At 30.9% G+C, this 15,777-nt stretch overlaps 2 protein-coding genes across 4 annotated transcripts; one reads left to right on the top strand and one right to left on the bottom strand.

The window, feature by feature from the left end:
• Positions 1-5,981: 5,981 nt before the first annotated feature.
• On the bottom strand, positions 5,982-12,446 carry LOC149878490 (ribitol 5-phosphate transferase FKRP-like). Of its 3 annotated transcripts, XM_090072729.1 has the most exons (3): positions 11,960-12,441; positions 6,557-6,799; positions 5,982-6,479 (listed from the first exon to the last, which is right to left on the bottom strand). In XM_090072729.1, the coding sequence occupies exons 1-3, from the start codon at positions 12,270-12,272 to the stop codon at positions 6,400-6,402; spliced, it is 636 nt and encodes a 211-aa protein (XP_089928855.1). In that variant the 5' UTR covers positions 12,273-12,441; the 3' UTR covers positions 5,982-6,399. The 3 variants fall into 3 exon arrangements, with proteins under 3 accessions (XP_089928855.1, XP_089928853.1, XP_089928854.1); XM_090072727.1 differs by having other exon boundaries at positions 5,982-6,799; positions 11,960-12,446; XM_090072728.1 differs by lacking the exon at positions 11,960-12,441 and adding an exon at positions 6,891-9,040 and having other exon boundaries at positions 5,982-6,799.
• On the top strand, positions 7,531-9,578 carry LOC149878491 (uncharacterized). The gene is made up of 3 exons (XM_090072730.1): positions 7,531-8,798; positions 8,962-9,137; positions 9,509-9,578. The coding sequence occupies exons 1-3, from the start codon at positions 8,460-8,462 to the stop codon at positions 9,546-9,548; spliced, it is 555 nt and encodes a 184-aa protein (XP_089928856.1). The 5' UTR covers positions 7,531-8,459; the 3' UTR covers positions 9,549-9,578.
• Positions 12,447-15,777: the final 3,331 nt, after the last annotated feature.

Here is a 15,777-nt window from a genome sequence, read left to right as displayed (position 1 = left end):
TATAACGGAATTGTTATAACGAAAGTGGGTGCGGATGTGTAATCTTTATTAGAAGTTCTAAAAGGATTGGTAGAATAGAAAGTAAAAAAGTTCATTGTCAACATTCAAAATTTAACAATGATAAATTTAATCATCGTCGGTTACAATTAACAAAAAGTCACTTTGTTGTTCACCGAATTTCCAACAGGAATAGTTTTTGGTTTCCTTATTCAGTTCAAATTTTCTACATTTCCAATAATTTACTTCAAGAAATTACAAAACTCAAAGTTCAAAGATCGTCGGAATACTTTTTCAGCTCATTTTTTGAAAAAGGGGTGGGTCTACTTTATAATCACACTGTGTTCATTAGTTTATCAATAAAAAAAACAACAAAAAAACAACTGTAAAATAAATAAAACAACAAAACATTTAATAATTTTTTTTTTCCTGATGAACAGAAAAGTTTTTTCTGAGAACAAAAACAAAATGGCAAAAGAAAAATTTACAGAGAAACAAAATCACAAACGGTGGCAAAAGTCACTCAATGGCCAACTCACAAAGTCACTTAATGGCCAACTCACAAAGTCACTCAATCGCCAACTCACAAAGAAACTATTTAAAGCATAAGAAAGTATTAGTAAGTTTTGTTGCTTTTTTTGTTTATTTCTCAATTATCATTTTTTTGAATTGATAATGAATACAGAGAGTTTAAAAAGTCATCCAGGCGGCCAAATTCACCCTAGTACTATATTTTCGTTTAACTTCTGTTAGGATTTTGCAGAAGCTGTAGGGGAAGCAGAAGTGAAAAAGCTTGTAGATTTATCCACATTTGTGAGAGTTAAAGCAGACTTCCGATACAATTTTAAAAGTTATTCAAAATTATAACGACTTTGTGTTGATTAGAGATTTCAAGAAAATAGTTTCTATAGTCTGAATAAGTGTGATTAAGATGCACACTAGATGAACTTTTATGAGGTTTTCTTTATAACTGTTGAGCTTTAGTTTAATGTTCTGATCTTCTCTCTAAGGATTGTCAAATTTAACTAGTTAAAAGTGACCAAAGATTTGAAGATATTTTAACGAGAATTAACAATTATGAAATGTTAATTTTTAAATGCGCTGACATTGAGCAAATATTCTGAGCTCATCAACACTAACATTAAGCAAAATCAGAAGAATAAATGTCGTAAGCACAACAGCGCTGATACCGTTATCCACTCTCCTGAGCTCGCACGATGTCAGTACTGGACATGTATCGATGTGTGGCGTGCATGTGGGAAGTGTTCAGCGTATTTGTGACAGGTATTTTTCTTTAGACTAGTTATTTTAATCAGGATTATTTTATTCTAATTCACCGGTAAACGAAAAGTTTCATAATTTTCAGCTTTCCACAATAGTAAAACTTATTCTTACTAAGCACAGTTGATATTGCAGCGTCTTTTACATCGTTTTCGGATAAGTTGAAAAAATTTTGAACAACTTGTTTGATGTGTTTTTTTTTCACTAGTCATCAACAGCAATGCTTTAGGTATGTATTGTATTTGAAGTTTAAAATCTAAGCATTATTTTAACTTAAAACGTTTCACTGTATCTATTAATGGGTTAACAAAAAATCATTTTGATTCTAAATATGGCGATAAAGAAGGTTAACCCTGCACACACAAGGCACGTTTGCCATGTGAGCTAATGTGCCTCGTTTACACGTACGAATTTTTTATTTATTATATAGTTTGTGATGGAAAACAGTCTTCTGCAAAAACAGAATTTTTTACCATTTACCCATTAGACAAGTATCAATCCACATAATAAAGAGTATGTGTGTAGCACTCATGTTTTGTCCTGATCTCCTATTTTGCAACCAAAATACAAGTATTTTAAATCACAAATATGGCAGAAATCGCATGCTTTATTTACATAGCTAATATTAAATCGTCTTGATGGACGTTTGATGGAAGAGGCGAGGGACAAAGGAAGAGTGGGGACGAAACTTTATTGATGCGATGCACATAAAGACAAACCTGAGCTAGAAACTGTTGATGTTGGTACTATTTGTGAATTGGGTGGAAGAGTAAAGCAAAGTTAGACTATAATGCATTAATGAATGAAAATGTTGAAAATTAATGAATTATCATTATTAGTTATAAGGGTAAAATTATAGCAACAATTTATCAAGTGCCACGGTAAATATACCTTTATAGGGAATATCAATTGAAGTTAAAAGGAAATGGGAACTGTTTTTGAAAAAAAGGTTAAAGGAGATTCTTAAATATGTAAATGAAGGTCCTCTACATGAGACGATTAGAAAGAAGGCAATTTCAAAAAAAACAACAACTGGTAAACACTGTTTTTGTCACACGAACTTTGGGAAAATTTTTCTTTATGTTGGTGTACCCTTATTAAAAATATATAATAATTTTGTTTCAATCACATCCAGTTTTTTTTGACAGCTATATATTCATTTCTGACGCATCTTTGTTTGAATAACTTCATTTAGGCAGCTGTATAACTATTCAATTAACTTACATTTTATTTATTTTAGTTCCATCTTATGCGACGAACATGTTCTAACAACCCCATCAGTTTTTGTTAAGTGTGTGGATAAATAACTTTTAAATCTTAGCATCGAAACTTCACACCATTAATTGAACAGTTCGATTAAGAATATTTTGGATTTCCTGTACGGTATCAAGGTAAACCCTGAGTTTATACGAATGTTGTGTAACGTGTGAGACTCCTGTTGGGTTGGGGTAAACAAGATTCTAGCCATTTGTCATTTGCTATACCAATAATTTGAACAGAACCAAAGGATCATGTAATTGTTATTTTTGTTTTACTCAAATAAAAGGCATTTCAGCCTAGTCCAAACAATATCCAGTATCCAAACTTATCTTCGGCAGACAGATCCATCCTGCATAGTGTCAAACTGTCTGTGCCAAAGCCTTCATATTACCAGAAAGTCGGAATTCTAGCCCGGAACTTGCTCTAACTTCGTGACCTAAGTCATGAACTTTCAACTTTAAAAGAACCACACTTCCTGGCACAAAGTGATTTAAATTGTTTAGTACGTGATTTGAATCCGTCAAAAAAAAAAAATAGAGCTTTTAGGTTCTGAGGATTAAAGATTGGAATTTACTTTCTCTTGATACAAAAATTTCTGATTTTTGACATCGTGAGGATAAAATAAAAGCCTTACTTTTCCATTGTAAAAACGTTTCTTTTGTGAAAATTTATTAAATATTGAATATGATTCAAGTAACTGGTGATTGTTCACAGACTCCGTAAAAACTAGTATAAAGGCAATGTTGCTGCATAGCGAAAAAAAACTTCCTTCAGTGCCAGTTGCTCATGGTTTTGATATGAAAGAGACTTTAAAAAACATGAGATTTGTTCTAGAAAAATTTAAACACAGTGAACATGCTTGGAAAATTTGTGGTAGTTTTAAAGTCATTACACTTTTGCTTGGATTACAGCTTAGTTATACAAAATTTTGCTGTTTTATTTGCGAATGGGACAGGAGAGAGAAAAAAGGTTACTACATAAAGAAAGTGTGAGCAAAACATGAATCGCTTACTCCAGGCCATAAAATCTTTAAAACTGATCCTTTAGTGAACCCTAATGAAATACTTTTACCACTGTTACACATAAAGCTCATCCTGATAAAAAATCTTGTAAAAGCTACGCCTACGCCCGGGGTAAAAATTAAAGAGGAAGTGTTTTTATGTCCACAAATACTAATGAAGGATAAAAGTTTTTAAAAAAAAACTGAATGATCAAGAAAAACCTGTCTGGAAATGTTTTGTGAATGTTGTCCAAAACTTTTTAGCGAACCATTAAGCGAAAAATTACAAAGACTTAATAAATAAATTTAAAAGCTTTGGTTGTAATAGTTCCTTAAAAATACATATGCTAAACTCTCATCTGGATTTTTTTTCCTGCTAGTTTGGGCGCTGTATGTGACTAACAAGACGAGAGGTTTCATAAGAAAATTTCTTTAATGGAGAAGCGCTATCAAGGGAAATGGAGTCCAGGATTGCTAACAGAAAAAGTAATAGAAGGGATTGTGTTTTTAGGCCAAATACTCATGAAGGGTAAAAATCAGTTTCATCAAATTAAACTATTTTGATAAAACTTACTCTTAAAATTGGAACTATTACTATACATATATTATTATAAAAACTTTGTAAATTTACTCACTCAAGCGAAGATATTTTCTATGCAGGTAAATCAACTCTATGAGGAATAATGTCTTTGCTATCTCCACTGAAACGTTAAATTAAAAATTAAAAAGGGTAGTACCATTCTAATTAGACCTTACCTGGTACATCAGCATCCAAATCAACAGGCTAATTTTATCCAGGTAAGGTCCTATCTTCACCCGCTTACTTAAACTAAACATCGCATCTCTTTACTTATGCTTGCGTTCATTGACGCTTCTGTAATTGTCAGAAGAAAGAAATGCCAAATAACAGTTTTAATTAAAGGCTCCTAGAACTTTTTAAAATGAATTCAGCTTTCAAGTACAAAAAAAGTATTTTTTAAACACTTGAGTACAAAAAAGATTCAAAGCTATTTTGAAAAAACTTAACATAGCTTTGAAGTATTTTTAGTTTGTTCCCGGAAATTTATGGAGGTAGATCCCAAAGAGTGAGAACTTCAAGAACAGAAGCAAATCAAAGACCACATCAAATTTTCAGCAACAACTGAACTCTTAGTGATTAATGCCGAATTGCTGCTAATGGCTCAATACCATTGACTTTAAATGTAAAAATTACAACTGTAAATGCTCTTTTAGTTCTTGTAATAGGTGTAACCAATAGCTACAGTTGAATACGCTAAAACTTGATGTTTCAGAAAACTTCAAATCTATAATTGAAGAACTATTGCTTTGATATAATAGTGCAACCAGGATTTCTCTTTGGAGGAAAAATGAGGGAGAGCGGTTAAAATTTAAAATTGAGGACATCCTCATTGGGGAAGGGAGTTTTAAGGGTTATTCTAATTAATGTACTTTTCTAAAGAAGGACTGGAATTTGATTTAGTGACAGAAAATTGTATTCAGGCTGCATGTAATAAATTACAATAATAGTTAATTTATTAAATGCAACTAAATGAATTAACGGTGAGTAAAAAATCCTTTGTCAAGTATTCTAAATTGATGTTAGAGAAAAACGCTCTTTTGCCCTTACTAAAGGTTTAAATATCTTCATACTAGGTTTTTTCTTCAAAAATGCAAGGTCATTTTCTTTAGAAGTAAATGAAAGATATTAAAAAATTAATGCCGATTCTCTATCTTTAGTTGTTCTTATGAGTGAAAACATGAATGAATCTCTTGAATGAATCTTCAAATGAATGAATCTCTTGCACCCGATACTTGCTAAACTAGTTTTATATCTTGACATTTTTTTAAAATTTCCAGGTCAAGCATAAGAAAATTACACAATCTTAATTTGAGAAAATGTTGAGGTAAAACGAGAGGATCATAGGATCTTGTCAGTCCCTTTTAGTGCCAATTGGCACTAAAAGTTATAAATTTTCGAAAGTTTCACTAAAATTTATAAAAAGAGGTTACTAAATTTAATATTTAAAAGATCAAGTAGTATATTTATATAAACTTGACTTAAATTTATGAACTTGATTTGAATTTATGAACTTGATTTGAATTTATGAACTTGACTAGAATTTCTATCTGACAATATTTTATCTCCTACTTTTTAATTTTTTAGACGAAAAAGCTGACGCCATTTTTGCAACCAGTTTGCAACTCTCTGCTATTTTTAACATTCATATCTTCAAAGTTCGCAATCTATTTTATGCAAGAATTAGTTTTAACTTATAATGCAATTTCAAAGCAGACCTGTGCTTAAAATAGTTTGAAAATTGCAAAGAACAAAGGTCTGCCTTGAAAAGAGATTACCCCTAAGAATCTGTAAATATAATTGCAAACAAAATTTGCCCCCTTCGCACTTTCATTTCTGTCAAAACATCTTGCTAAAAAACGATAGTTTCTTTAATTGATATCCTAAACTGAATTAACATTAAATCAAACGAGGACATGTCTACAAAACTAACCATGGACAACTCAATATAATCAAAATAACAAATAAAACAAAAATAACCACCGTAGAGCGCTTTACTAAACCAAGTTCAAAGTCGTTAAGAGGTCTTTCACTGCATTTTCCTTCCTCTATGTAAGAGCAATCCAACTCAGGTTTCCAATTCTTATACAAAATGTTCAAGTAGCTCTTGGGATCTCGAGGTACGTAAGTCCACACGTTATCAAAGCTCACATAGCGCTCTGGAAAAAGATTTTCTAACGGTTGCAGTTTCCATTCCGAATGTGGTATGCTTACCGCCGGACTTATTCCACTTCTTCTTATAACTTCGAAGGGCCATACATCAATCTTGTTTTGATTGATTGCGCTATAACTTATCCATAACTTTTTGCCATTGTCCATGAAAACTGATTTGTGCTCGTATCTTATTTCCAGTTCTTTTAAAATCTTAAAAAATAATGTAGTATTCCAAAACTCTATATCAACAATCAAATCAATGTCTCGATCGTAAGGTATCATTTTACCGTTTCGCGCCCATCCTAACACGGCTCCGAATGCCAACATATGGGACACATGCAGTCTTTGCAACTCTTGTGAGAAGTGATTTAACAACTCTAGCAGCTTTTCTCTGCAACAGGGTGGAGTGTTCACTCTTTTATTGACGATGAAGTTGAAGTGTGCGCTTTCGTTGCATTGAACTGTATGTTTAGTGCACCCACGGTTTTCGCTTGTACCATTTTTATGTATAATACGCTTAACAGTGTTACCTAAGCAATAGACGCGAAAAGTTTTTTAATAATAAAAGCTTTATAGCAATTAAAACGAGAAACAATTCGCAAAAAATGATAATTGTCCCACTTTTTAAGAACTCTTCAGAAATATTTTTGCAGTTCTTTTGCAGTTCTACGGTCTCGTTTAACTTTTGATATTGCAACGTCCACTCAGAAACATCATACACGAAGCTTTTGCAAGCTCCGCCCTCTATAGCTGATGCAAAATCTTTGAGCTCCGATTTTTTTTTTCTAGACAAACGCAACTCTTGTTTCTGTTCATGAGCAAATGATAATAATGGATTATAACTTATTACCTGTTGCAAAAGAAATATACAACCCAATATAATTGCACAAAAGGAAATATGACATATAATTTTCAATTGGATTTTCATTTGTGAAAACAAATAAAAATCTAAATATTTGGATTTTCATTTGTTATTATTTACTTGTTAACGAAACGGTTCCGGTGTTTTGCTTAATGAGCGCATCTACAAAACGGTTTTTAGATTTGATGTATAAATTTATTGTGTATAAGATCGCTTATTGTGTATAAGTTCATACATGGTTTAAATAGCTTTGGAAGAGGTTGGAAGCAGGGGCAGCGGACGAGGAAGGCCAAGATATTTGTAGTGTTGTACCAGACTACTGTTGGAAGCATCTAAAAATACGGATTCTATTTGATGCATCTAAATTTTATTATTTAACGGTTTGACTTTCTATTTTTAATAAATTTTGTGTAACATTTATTGAAAGCAAACTTTCAGCCAACTTAATTTTAATAACTTTTCACAATTAACTTCATAGCATTTTTTAGGCAAGTCAAGTGAAGCACATTTATAAGTGCTACTGGTAAAAAATATGCTTTGTTGTGTGAAGAAATTTTTTTTTAAATACTAGACAAATAATAAAATTAAAAGACTTTAAAAAAATAACGGACGGTTAAAAAATTTAGGACTAAACCTGTACAAGGTTACCTCTTAATATTTTTGGAAATAATTCAAACAAAGTTTTTAACCTCTATTATAGGAATACTTGCTGTATTTTTGTTTAAAACGCTACAAAAAGGTCTCGAGAATAAAAAAAAAAAGAGTATTTGCATGATCGGCCACCTCCCAAACAAGGCTCTAGCTTAAAAAAATCTTCAAAGGAATAAATTTGTGACTGCTAACAAATAAAGAGCCAAAAATTGAGGATGGAACTTTTATGATTAACTTGATTATGGCAAAGCATCATCTCATCATCTGCAACAAATATCTTGAAGCATCATCTCATCATTTGCATCAAGTATCTTGATTTACATTCAAATGAAACTCAATAATTATACCTAATATTGAAATCACCCAGACTTGGCGGAGGAGGATCGTTTTAGCGTTTAAAACTTGGCGGAGGAGGATCATTTTAGCGTTTATTACTGCGTGCTGTTTTAAATTAAAAAAGGATATAAAATGTAAATGTTTTCGGAAAATCTTTCTTTAAATAAAACCACAAAGCCATACAAAACTTTCTCATTAAATATTTGGTAGAAAAAGAAAGAAAAATCAAAAGACTGGTTATTGACAACACTGTGACATTGCATTGTAAAAATCAACAAAATGAAGTGTGGAGTCTTCTTTTTTACTTTTTAGTAAGCTCTATTCAAGATGTCTTAATAAAAATGGAAAAAGTTATGCAAGAAAACTTGCGCGTTTCAGCTGTTTCCAGTAGATTTCTTACACCTGTGGTTATAGATAAACTACATTTAGAAAAACCAATCAAAACAGTAAGCGAAGACTTCACTTACATTGATTATCCTGGAGTTAACTTTGGGAAATCAAGACCTCTCATGCAATCAAATAAAATAGCAGTTACTTCATGCAATGCACAAAGTAATATTTCTAGTGGGAATTGCAATTGTAGGCCATCGCGATCGGCTGGCTTCTATGACTTATTTTTAGCAAAAAACGCTCAAGTTTCAGGATGCATAGAAAATGTGAAGATCAACGGGGAGCAACAGGTTTAAAATAGAAGAAAAGTGATTTGAGACTTAAAATTAATTCTGTTCAAAAAAGAAAAAGTTATTAAATAAGCTGGGAACGAATAAAAAAAGTTAATATGAATAAACTGGTGTCCATCAAAACTTTAACTAATTGTTTTTTGATGACTTTTATTTTTCATAGAAGAAAGAACTCCTGTGCGATGATATATTATTATACACTGAGTCTAAAACCAAAGATTCTCAAAAGTTTGACGAGTTAACTCAAGAATTTAAAACACTTAAAGATACTCCGTGTGATGAATATAGCGTTGAAGAAACGGATTCGAAAGTGGTCTTCAAACTTGTTGTTTCAAAAAGGTAACGTTATTACTGAAAAATTAAAATTACTTCGTTTAACGTTTAAATCCGTTTATCTCTATAACTACAAAAAAAAAAAACTAACAACCGATCTTGAATAGGGGGTGGGGGGAGAGAACTAAAAAGTGGAATCAAACTAATCCACAAAAGGTAATTCTCAGTTTAAGAAATTCTTGATTAAAAAATAAATTGTAAGATATAACGTAAATGGTAAATTTTTTTTCTTCCAATTTTGTTATGGGTGAGACAACCCTTAGTTATGGCCCCAAACAGAAAACATTTACTTTGAAATCATTTTGAAAAAATTGCTAAAGCTAGATGTTATATAATTTTGAAGAAAAATCATTGAACCTTTTTTATTTTCATTTTAGCGAAGACAAATGCAACACTGAAAGAAGTATTTTTTTGTAGATAAAAACAAAAACGGAATATAAAAACCAAGTCAGTTTTTTGAATACATTTTCTTTTTCGCGTTTTAACATAAATAGAAGACATTTACTTCATGCAAAGCTACTTGGAGATAAAGATAGTGGCAGTGTGATCGAGCGGGTAGAGATGATCTTGATTTTAGTTCTTATACAAACCAGTTAAAATCCAGATGTTGTAATAAGCGTGATAGTCTTTTACAAAATTTATACAAACCAGTTAAAATCCAGATGTTGTAATAAGCGTGATAGTCTTTTACAAAATAAGCGTGATAGTCTTTTACAAAATAGCTGCCACAAACTTAGAGAAATGATAACAATCTTCTTGGCTATATTACCAGATCGAATATCACCCGATAGGACTGATTTCAGTGGGCATTTTAAAATTTGAATACCCGACCCGACTCAGTTCCTTGGTTGATAAAAGTTTAAATAACTAACCTCCATCGGTTCTATCAGTATCAGAACCATATAAGAAACCGATAATCCAAAATCAATCCAATTTTTTTTCATTAAATTTCCAATTTGAGTTATAAAAAAAATTCAATTTTTCTCATTATTACAATTTTCAATTTTAAAGACTTGTCATTAAAATTCCTACTCAATCTTCATCAAATACTGAGTCGCTTGGCTCTTCAGTTATTCTTCAGTTATTCTTTTCATTCCTTTTTGATTTAATCTTCCTTTTTGCACAACCTGCACAATGATGAATAAGTTGATTAAATTTGTGTTTTTTTACTCTTGAATATTCAGAAAATGTATTTTCGAAAAGCATTTGTGATTTAAAAATTATTGTGAAGAAATAATCTAATTGAGTACAGATTTGGGATATTACCTTATGAGTTATCAATAGTCATTTCCATAGTTCGGGAACCGAACGATCATGATGCAGTTTGGTTTAAATCAAGTTAACTTTATTGACCCCTTGAAAAGCTAAAAGTGGAGCATTTGAGAAACGAAGGCGGGGAAGAACATCTCATCGATACTTAAGGGAGCTGGCAATTGATGGGATCCCAACAACTATTAAGCTACTCCAGTTTTAAAGTAGATTTTTAGCGACAAACAGTAAGACTTTAAAATGCTACTCACTTTTTTTCAAAGCGCTTCATTTTTTTAGAGACAAATAAAATTATGAATAATTAGAAGAACAGTTAATCCACCTCTAACAAGGAAGCATTTTAATGGCCAATTTGCAATGTGTTTTGTTTAAACCCAATAAAATGAACTCTCAAGTATATTTATAAATTTATTTTGTTCTTCAAAAATAACCCGCTTTTAATTCAAAATTTTAAAGAAACCCACGTTTTTACTTAAATATTAAATATCAAATTATTATCGGAAACGCGCTTGGAATTTTCGAAAATGGATTAAGAAGTTTTAAACTATTACTAAGTTGCTGAACCTGTTACGAAAGCTGTATCCTTACTGTGTAAAAATGTTTAAAAAAAAGTCCAGGAAAAGAGATCGGCTACTACCCTTTTCAAAATTCGTCAGAGCTGATTAATTAAGAGAGTCAGGGCTGATTAATTAAGAGAGAGCCAATTAATTAAAACATTGATGCAATATTTCAACGATTTAATTACAAATCAAAAAAATAAAATTTTATTGCAAATGAAAAACCGCTCCTAATTTGTTTTAAATTTTTAAAGTGAACCAGTTTTGTTTTTGTTTAGAGTATCATTTTATTCAGAACATCAAAATACTTTTATGACATATTAATCAAATATATAAAAAATATAAAATATTAGATATATTAAAAAGTAAAATATGTTAAAAGCTGGAAAAAGTGTCGAAAGAAAAGCTGGAATAAAAAAAAAGTTAACTATGAAAAAATGTAAAACATCGTCACGTTTAGAAAATCACAATTTGTTTGAAGGCTCTTCATGAAGCTTATGAACCATTAAGGATTTAAATAGCGGGCTCTTCATCGAGTATTATAATGATTGAAATTAAAAAAACTGCCATGTTTTAACGTTTAGAATATAAACCAATCTGTTTTTGTTTTCAAGAATTTGTTCACAAAGAATTTTTGAAACACATTTAAAATGGTAGAATACAAGTCAATTCAATACATCTTTCTTACTTGTACCAATAAAAAAAAAAGAGCAAATATCTTTCAAGTATCATTTCCACAATTTCTAAATTTCTCATAGTTTGCAACTTTAAAAAAAGTAAGTTCTCTTTTTTACATTTTATTTACTGTTATTACGTTGTTAAGATCTTAACATGATGCAACAATCTCTAGATTAATATAACCATTTACTATTAGAATAGATATTTACGTACGAGACTCTAAACTGTGTTACTAAGCAATCAATACAAAAGGTCTTTTAAAAAAACTCACGATATCAAATAAAGCAAGAAACACGTCAAAAATAAATACTAAAGTTGACTTACCTATCAATAATTCGTCAGAAATATTTCTATAACTACATTTGTCTTCGATAACTTTGTTTAACTTCCAGTATTGCAGCGTCCATTTAGAAACATCATGCATGAAGCTTTTGTAAGCTCTGCCCTCAATAAATGGTGTAAATTCTATAAACTCTGCTTTCTCAATTAGAAATAAACCCCAATCTTGTAGTTTTTCATGAGTTAATGATGATTGTAGATTATAAGATATTAGGTTTTGTAATATAAATATATATATGCAACCCAACAAAACTGTATAAAATAAAAAACGGTATAAACTTTTCCTTTGGTCTTTCATTTCTTCTGTGAAACGATAAATCCTTCATCCTTAAAACAATAAAGCCTAAAGCAAATAATTTTCAAGCAACAGTTGTTCATAGCTTTTATGAACTGTAATAAAATCATGTATTATATGCATAGCATCAAATATCAAAGCACAATATTTGTACAAAATCTCATTATTGTCATAAACATAAATAAAACCAAGGGTAGAATTAGTGACATAAACATTCTTCCTATGTAAGCCTCGAACGTATGAGCGGCTCTTTTAACAACATGGTTTCTGAAAGGTAACTGAAAGCTTGCTGCAATCCATTTTTGACAGTGATTTTTGAAATATTAGTTTATAAAATGAAATCCAAATGCTTTTTCTAGTAGCCTTAAGCTTAAAATGATATAACTAACTATAAAATGAAATATCTTCTCAGCAACAAATTCAATTTACTATATTTTTTCACTCACCAATTTAAAGCATTACAATGATTAGTTAGTCCCCTGAGTGACGGAGGGAAACAGAGTTTTGGATTGTTTCTTATCTAAAATTTCAAACCTGATTTGTAAGCAAATTTACTAAAGAAATTAATAATGTAGCAACGATACTCAAGTCGAACTTTAAAAAGATACACAAATCGTTGTATATAGTAGTACATACTTCAACTTTAGAGATGATTTTAGCAATAAAAATGTTTCAGAAGCAATTGATTTTTTTATGAAACAATCGCGTTGAAAGCGATAATAATCTCGTTATAAATGATCGTTATTAACAATCGCGTTATAAATGATACAAAGTTTAACAAGATGACATTTCAATAAGCACTTTCAATTATCATTCATCTTTTACTGAAAAAAGAAAAAATTACATTTCGCTGTTGGTTTTGATAGGAAGAACTTATTTCACGTCTGAATGAACAAGGGACAATAATCAAAGTAAAAAACTTCGTCGTTGTTTTGTTTCAAACTAACCACATCTTCTTCCTCAGAAATCAAACTTAAATTAGACTCTAAACATGTATCCCCGTTATCCGCTATTACTTTAGAAGTTGTCTTGACGTGTTAATAATCCATTATGTAAGTCTTCGCGGCAACTTGTTTATGAACTCTTCCGTTGTTATACCTGTTTCAAGACTTGGTGCAAACTGGTTTTAATGTTAACCAACTTATTTTAGATGAGGCAGGAGAGGGTGGAATGTTTAGTATTAATGTTTGTTAGCACAAAACAAATGTCATACATCGCTGGTCATCTTTTGATATTCAAAAAACAAGTTTAGTATATCAAGACTTGGCAGGTTCAAGTATAATCATAGATGTTTTCAGAGGGGCGGCTGTGTTTATTTGGCAAAGCCTAGATACCACTTCGTCAAGAATAAAGCTCTATTTCAAAGTTTTGAAAGACGTCGTAAACTCAGGATAACGTTTAAAAAAAATTCAAATAAGCATTCAGAGACACAGCATAGACACGAAGCACGGTTTGTTGATAACAGGTAATTTAATTATCACGGCTTTATAAGGATGCTTTGCAACGAATAAAAATTCTAGAAAACCGAGGATTTCTAAATTCCTAATGTGAACAAGGTTCTCATGGTTAAATGACTGGAATTGATAATATTATAAAGCAGAATAAAGGAAGGATTGCTTAAAAGATGACAATAATGTTTTGATAAGCTGGAACGCTCTTGATTAAACAAGGGTATTGTTGATTATTTAAATATAACTTTGATTATTTTTACGAAAACATCAAGAAGCAGCAATGATAACACCATTTTTGTAGTAAATGAAGACTATTTAAAATCTTCGAAACCTCGAAAAACACTAAGGAAGAGAATTTTTTTGACTTTTGCTGCAAAGCTATAAAACTCTGTCGTGATCTCATTGTCATGACTTCCTTTTTTCATTAAATGTGTTTAAGTGTATTCTGTGTTGTTTACTTAATTCAGTGGAACCTGATTATATGATTATAAGAAATTTAGTAATGCTCCCGTTTCTTTAATGTCTATAAGTAAAATAAAACGTGCAAAAAACACATTAATATTGTACTAATTTTAGCTGAAGATAAGTGCATAATAATAATGAGTAATTACCACCAAATGTCCAATATTGACCAGAGCGGAATGTTCAGTTTTGATTAAACTTCCTCAAAAGTGGATCTATCGAAAGAAAGAAGAGGGGAACTTCTCGTGCTCTAGAAACTAAAATAAAGGCAATCAAGTTGATTACGGAGAAGACTCCTCCGAATCTAACTGTTCTGAGCGGAAGTCTGTGAACAAAATATGGTACAAACTACTAATCTACTGCAATATTAAATATAATCTACTTATATCAATATTCAAATGTCGAAAGAATAAGCGTTATGCAGAGGTGATCCTCAAGAAAGACTCCGAAGAGCAGAATTCCTTCAAGCTTGGCACGCAAGTTTCAATTCAAAGTATGTCGTTTTGACTGATTAGAGGATTTTTCACCATTTAGGAAATAGAAAACTCATTGAGGAAAAAGAAACCCAACTTATATAACTACCGCATGTATGCTGTAAAATTCAAAGTGAGGAGTTTTTTTTACGTTACCTTGGTTCGAAACTCTTAACTCAAAAAAAAAAAAACGAAAAATTTTTGTAGTGTCGTAAATAAACATATTCGGCGCAATATTGGCGATACAATATTGTGCCAATATTGGCTGAACAATATTGGCCAATATTGTGAAAATGTTGACATCCTAATATTGGCGTGATATACTTTACAATATCGAGCCAATATTGGCGTTCAGCCAATATTGGCTCGATATTGTTCACGCCAATATTGGCTCGATATTGTTCACGCCAATATTGTTGTATCACGCCAATATTGTGCAGCCAATATTGGCGCAATATTATTTTGCCAATATTGGGCAATATTAGATGAAAAATATTGCGCCAATATTGGCTGGACAATATTGGCGTGATACAACAATATAGGAGTGAACAATATCGTTCAAATACTACCTACTGATTAAACTACAACCTACCAATTAAATTACTACCTACCGATTAAATTACTACCTACCGATTAAATTACTACCTACCGATTAAAATACTACCTACTTATTAAATTACTACCTAACGATTAAAATATTACCTACCAATTAAATTACTACCTACCAATTAAAATATTACCTATTAAATTACTACCTACCGATTAAATTACTACCTACCGATTAAAATATTCCCTACCGATTAAATTACTACCTACCAATTAAAAAACTACCTACCAATTAAAACACCGTTAAACTTGTTTAATCATAAGTTTTAAAAATTTCAAACTTTTAAAATTTGAAAAACGATTCTTTTTAAGAAGAATGACACATCAAATTGAAAATCATGCTTTTTGCGCACCACACTCACCTTGTCATTTTTTGAATTATTATAACGAGTTGAAAAGTTGTTTTAGAATTTTCTAATTCGTCCGTTCAGTTCGAAAGAAATTAATAGAATTAGGTAATAGTTGTTAAAAAGAGAAATGAAAAATATAACTCGTATAGAACTCGGAGAATATAAT

Source organism: Hydra viridissima, unplaced genomic scaffold (genome assembly GCF_058129835.1).
Source record: "Hydra viridissima isolate aposymbiotic clone 2 unplaced genomic scaffold, HvirCarnegie_v1 scaffold_15, whole genome shotgun sequence".
In the NCBI taxonomy this organism is placed as follows: domain Eukaryota; kingdom Metazoa; phylum Cnidaria; class Hydrozoa; order Anthoathecata; family Hydridae; genus Hydra; species Hydra viridissima.
The sequence above is the reverse complement of the archived record's forward strand: the minus strand, read 5'-3'. Positions and strand labels throughout refer to the sequence as shown.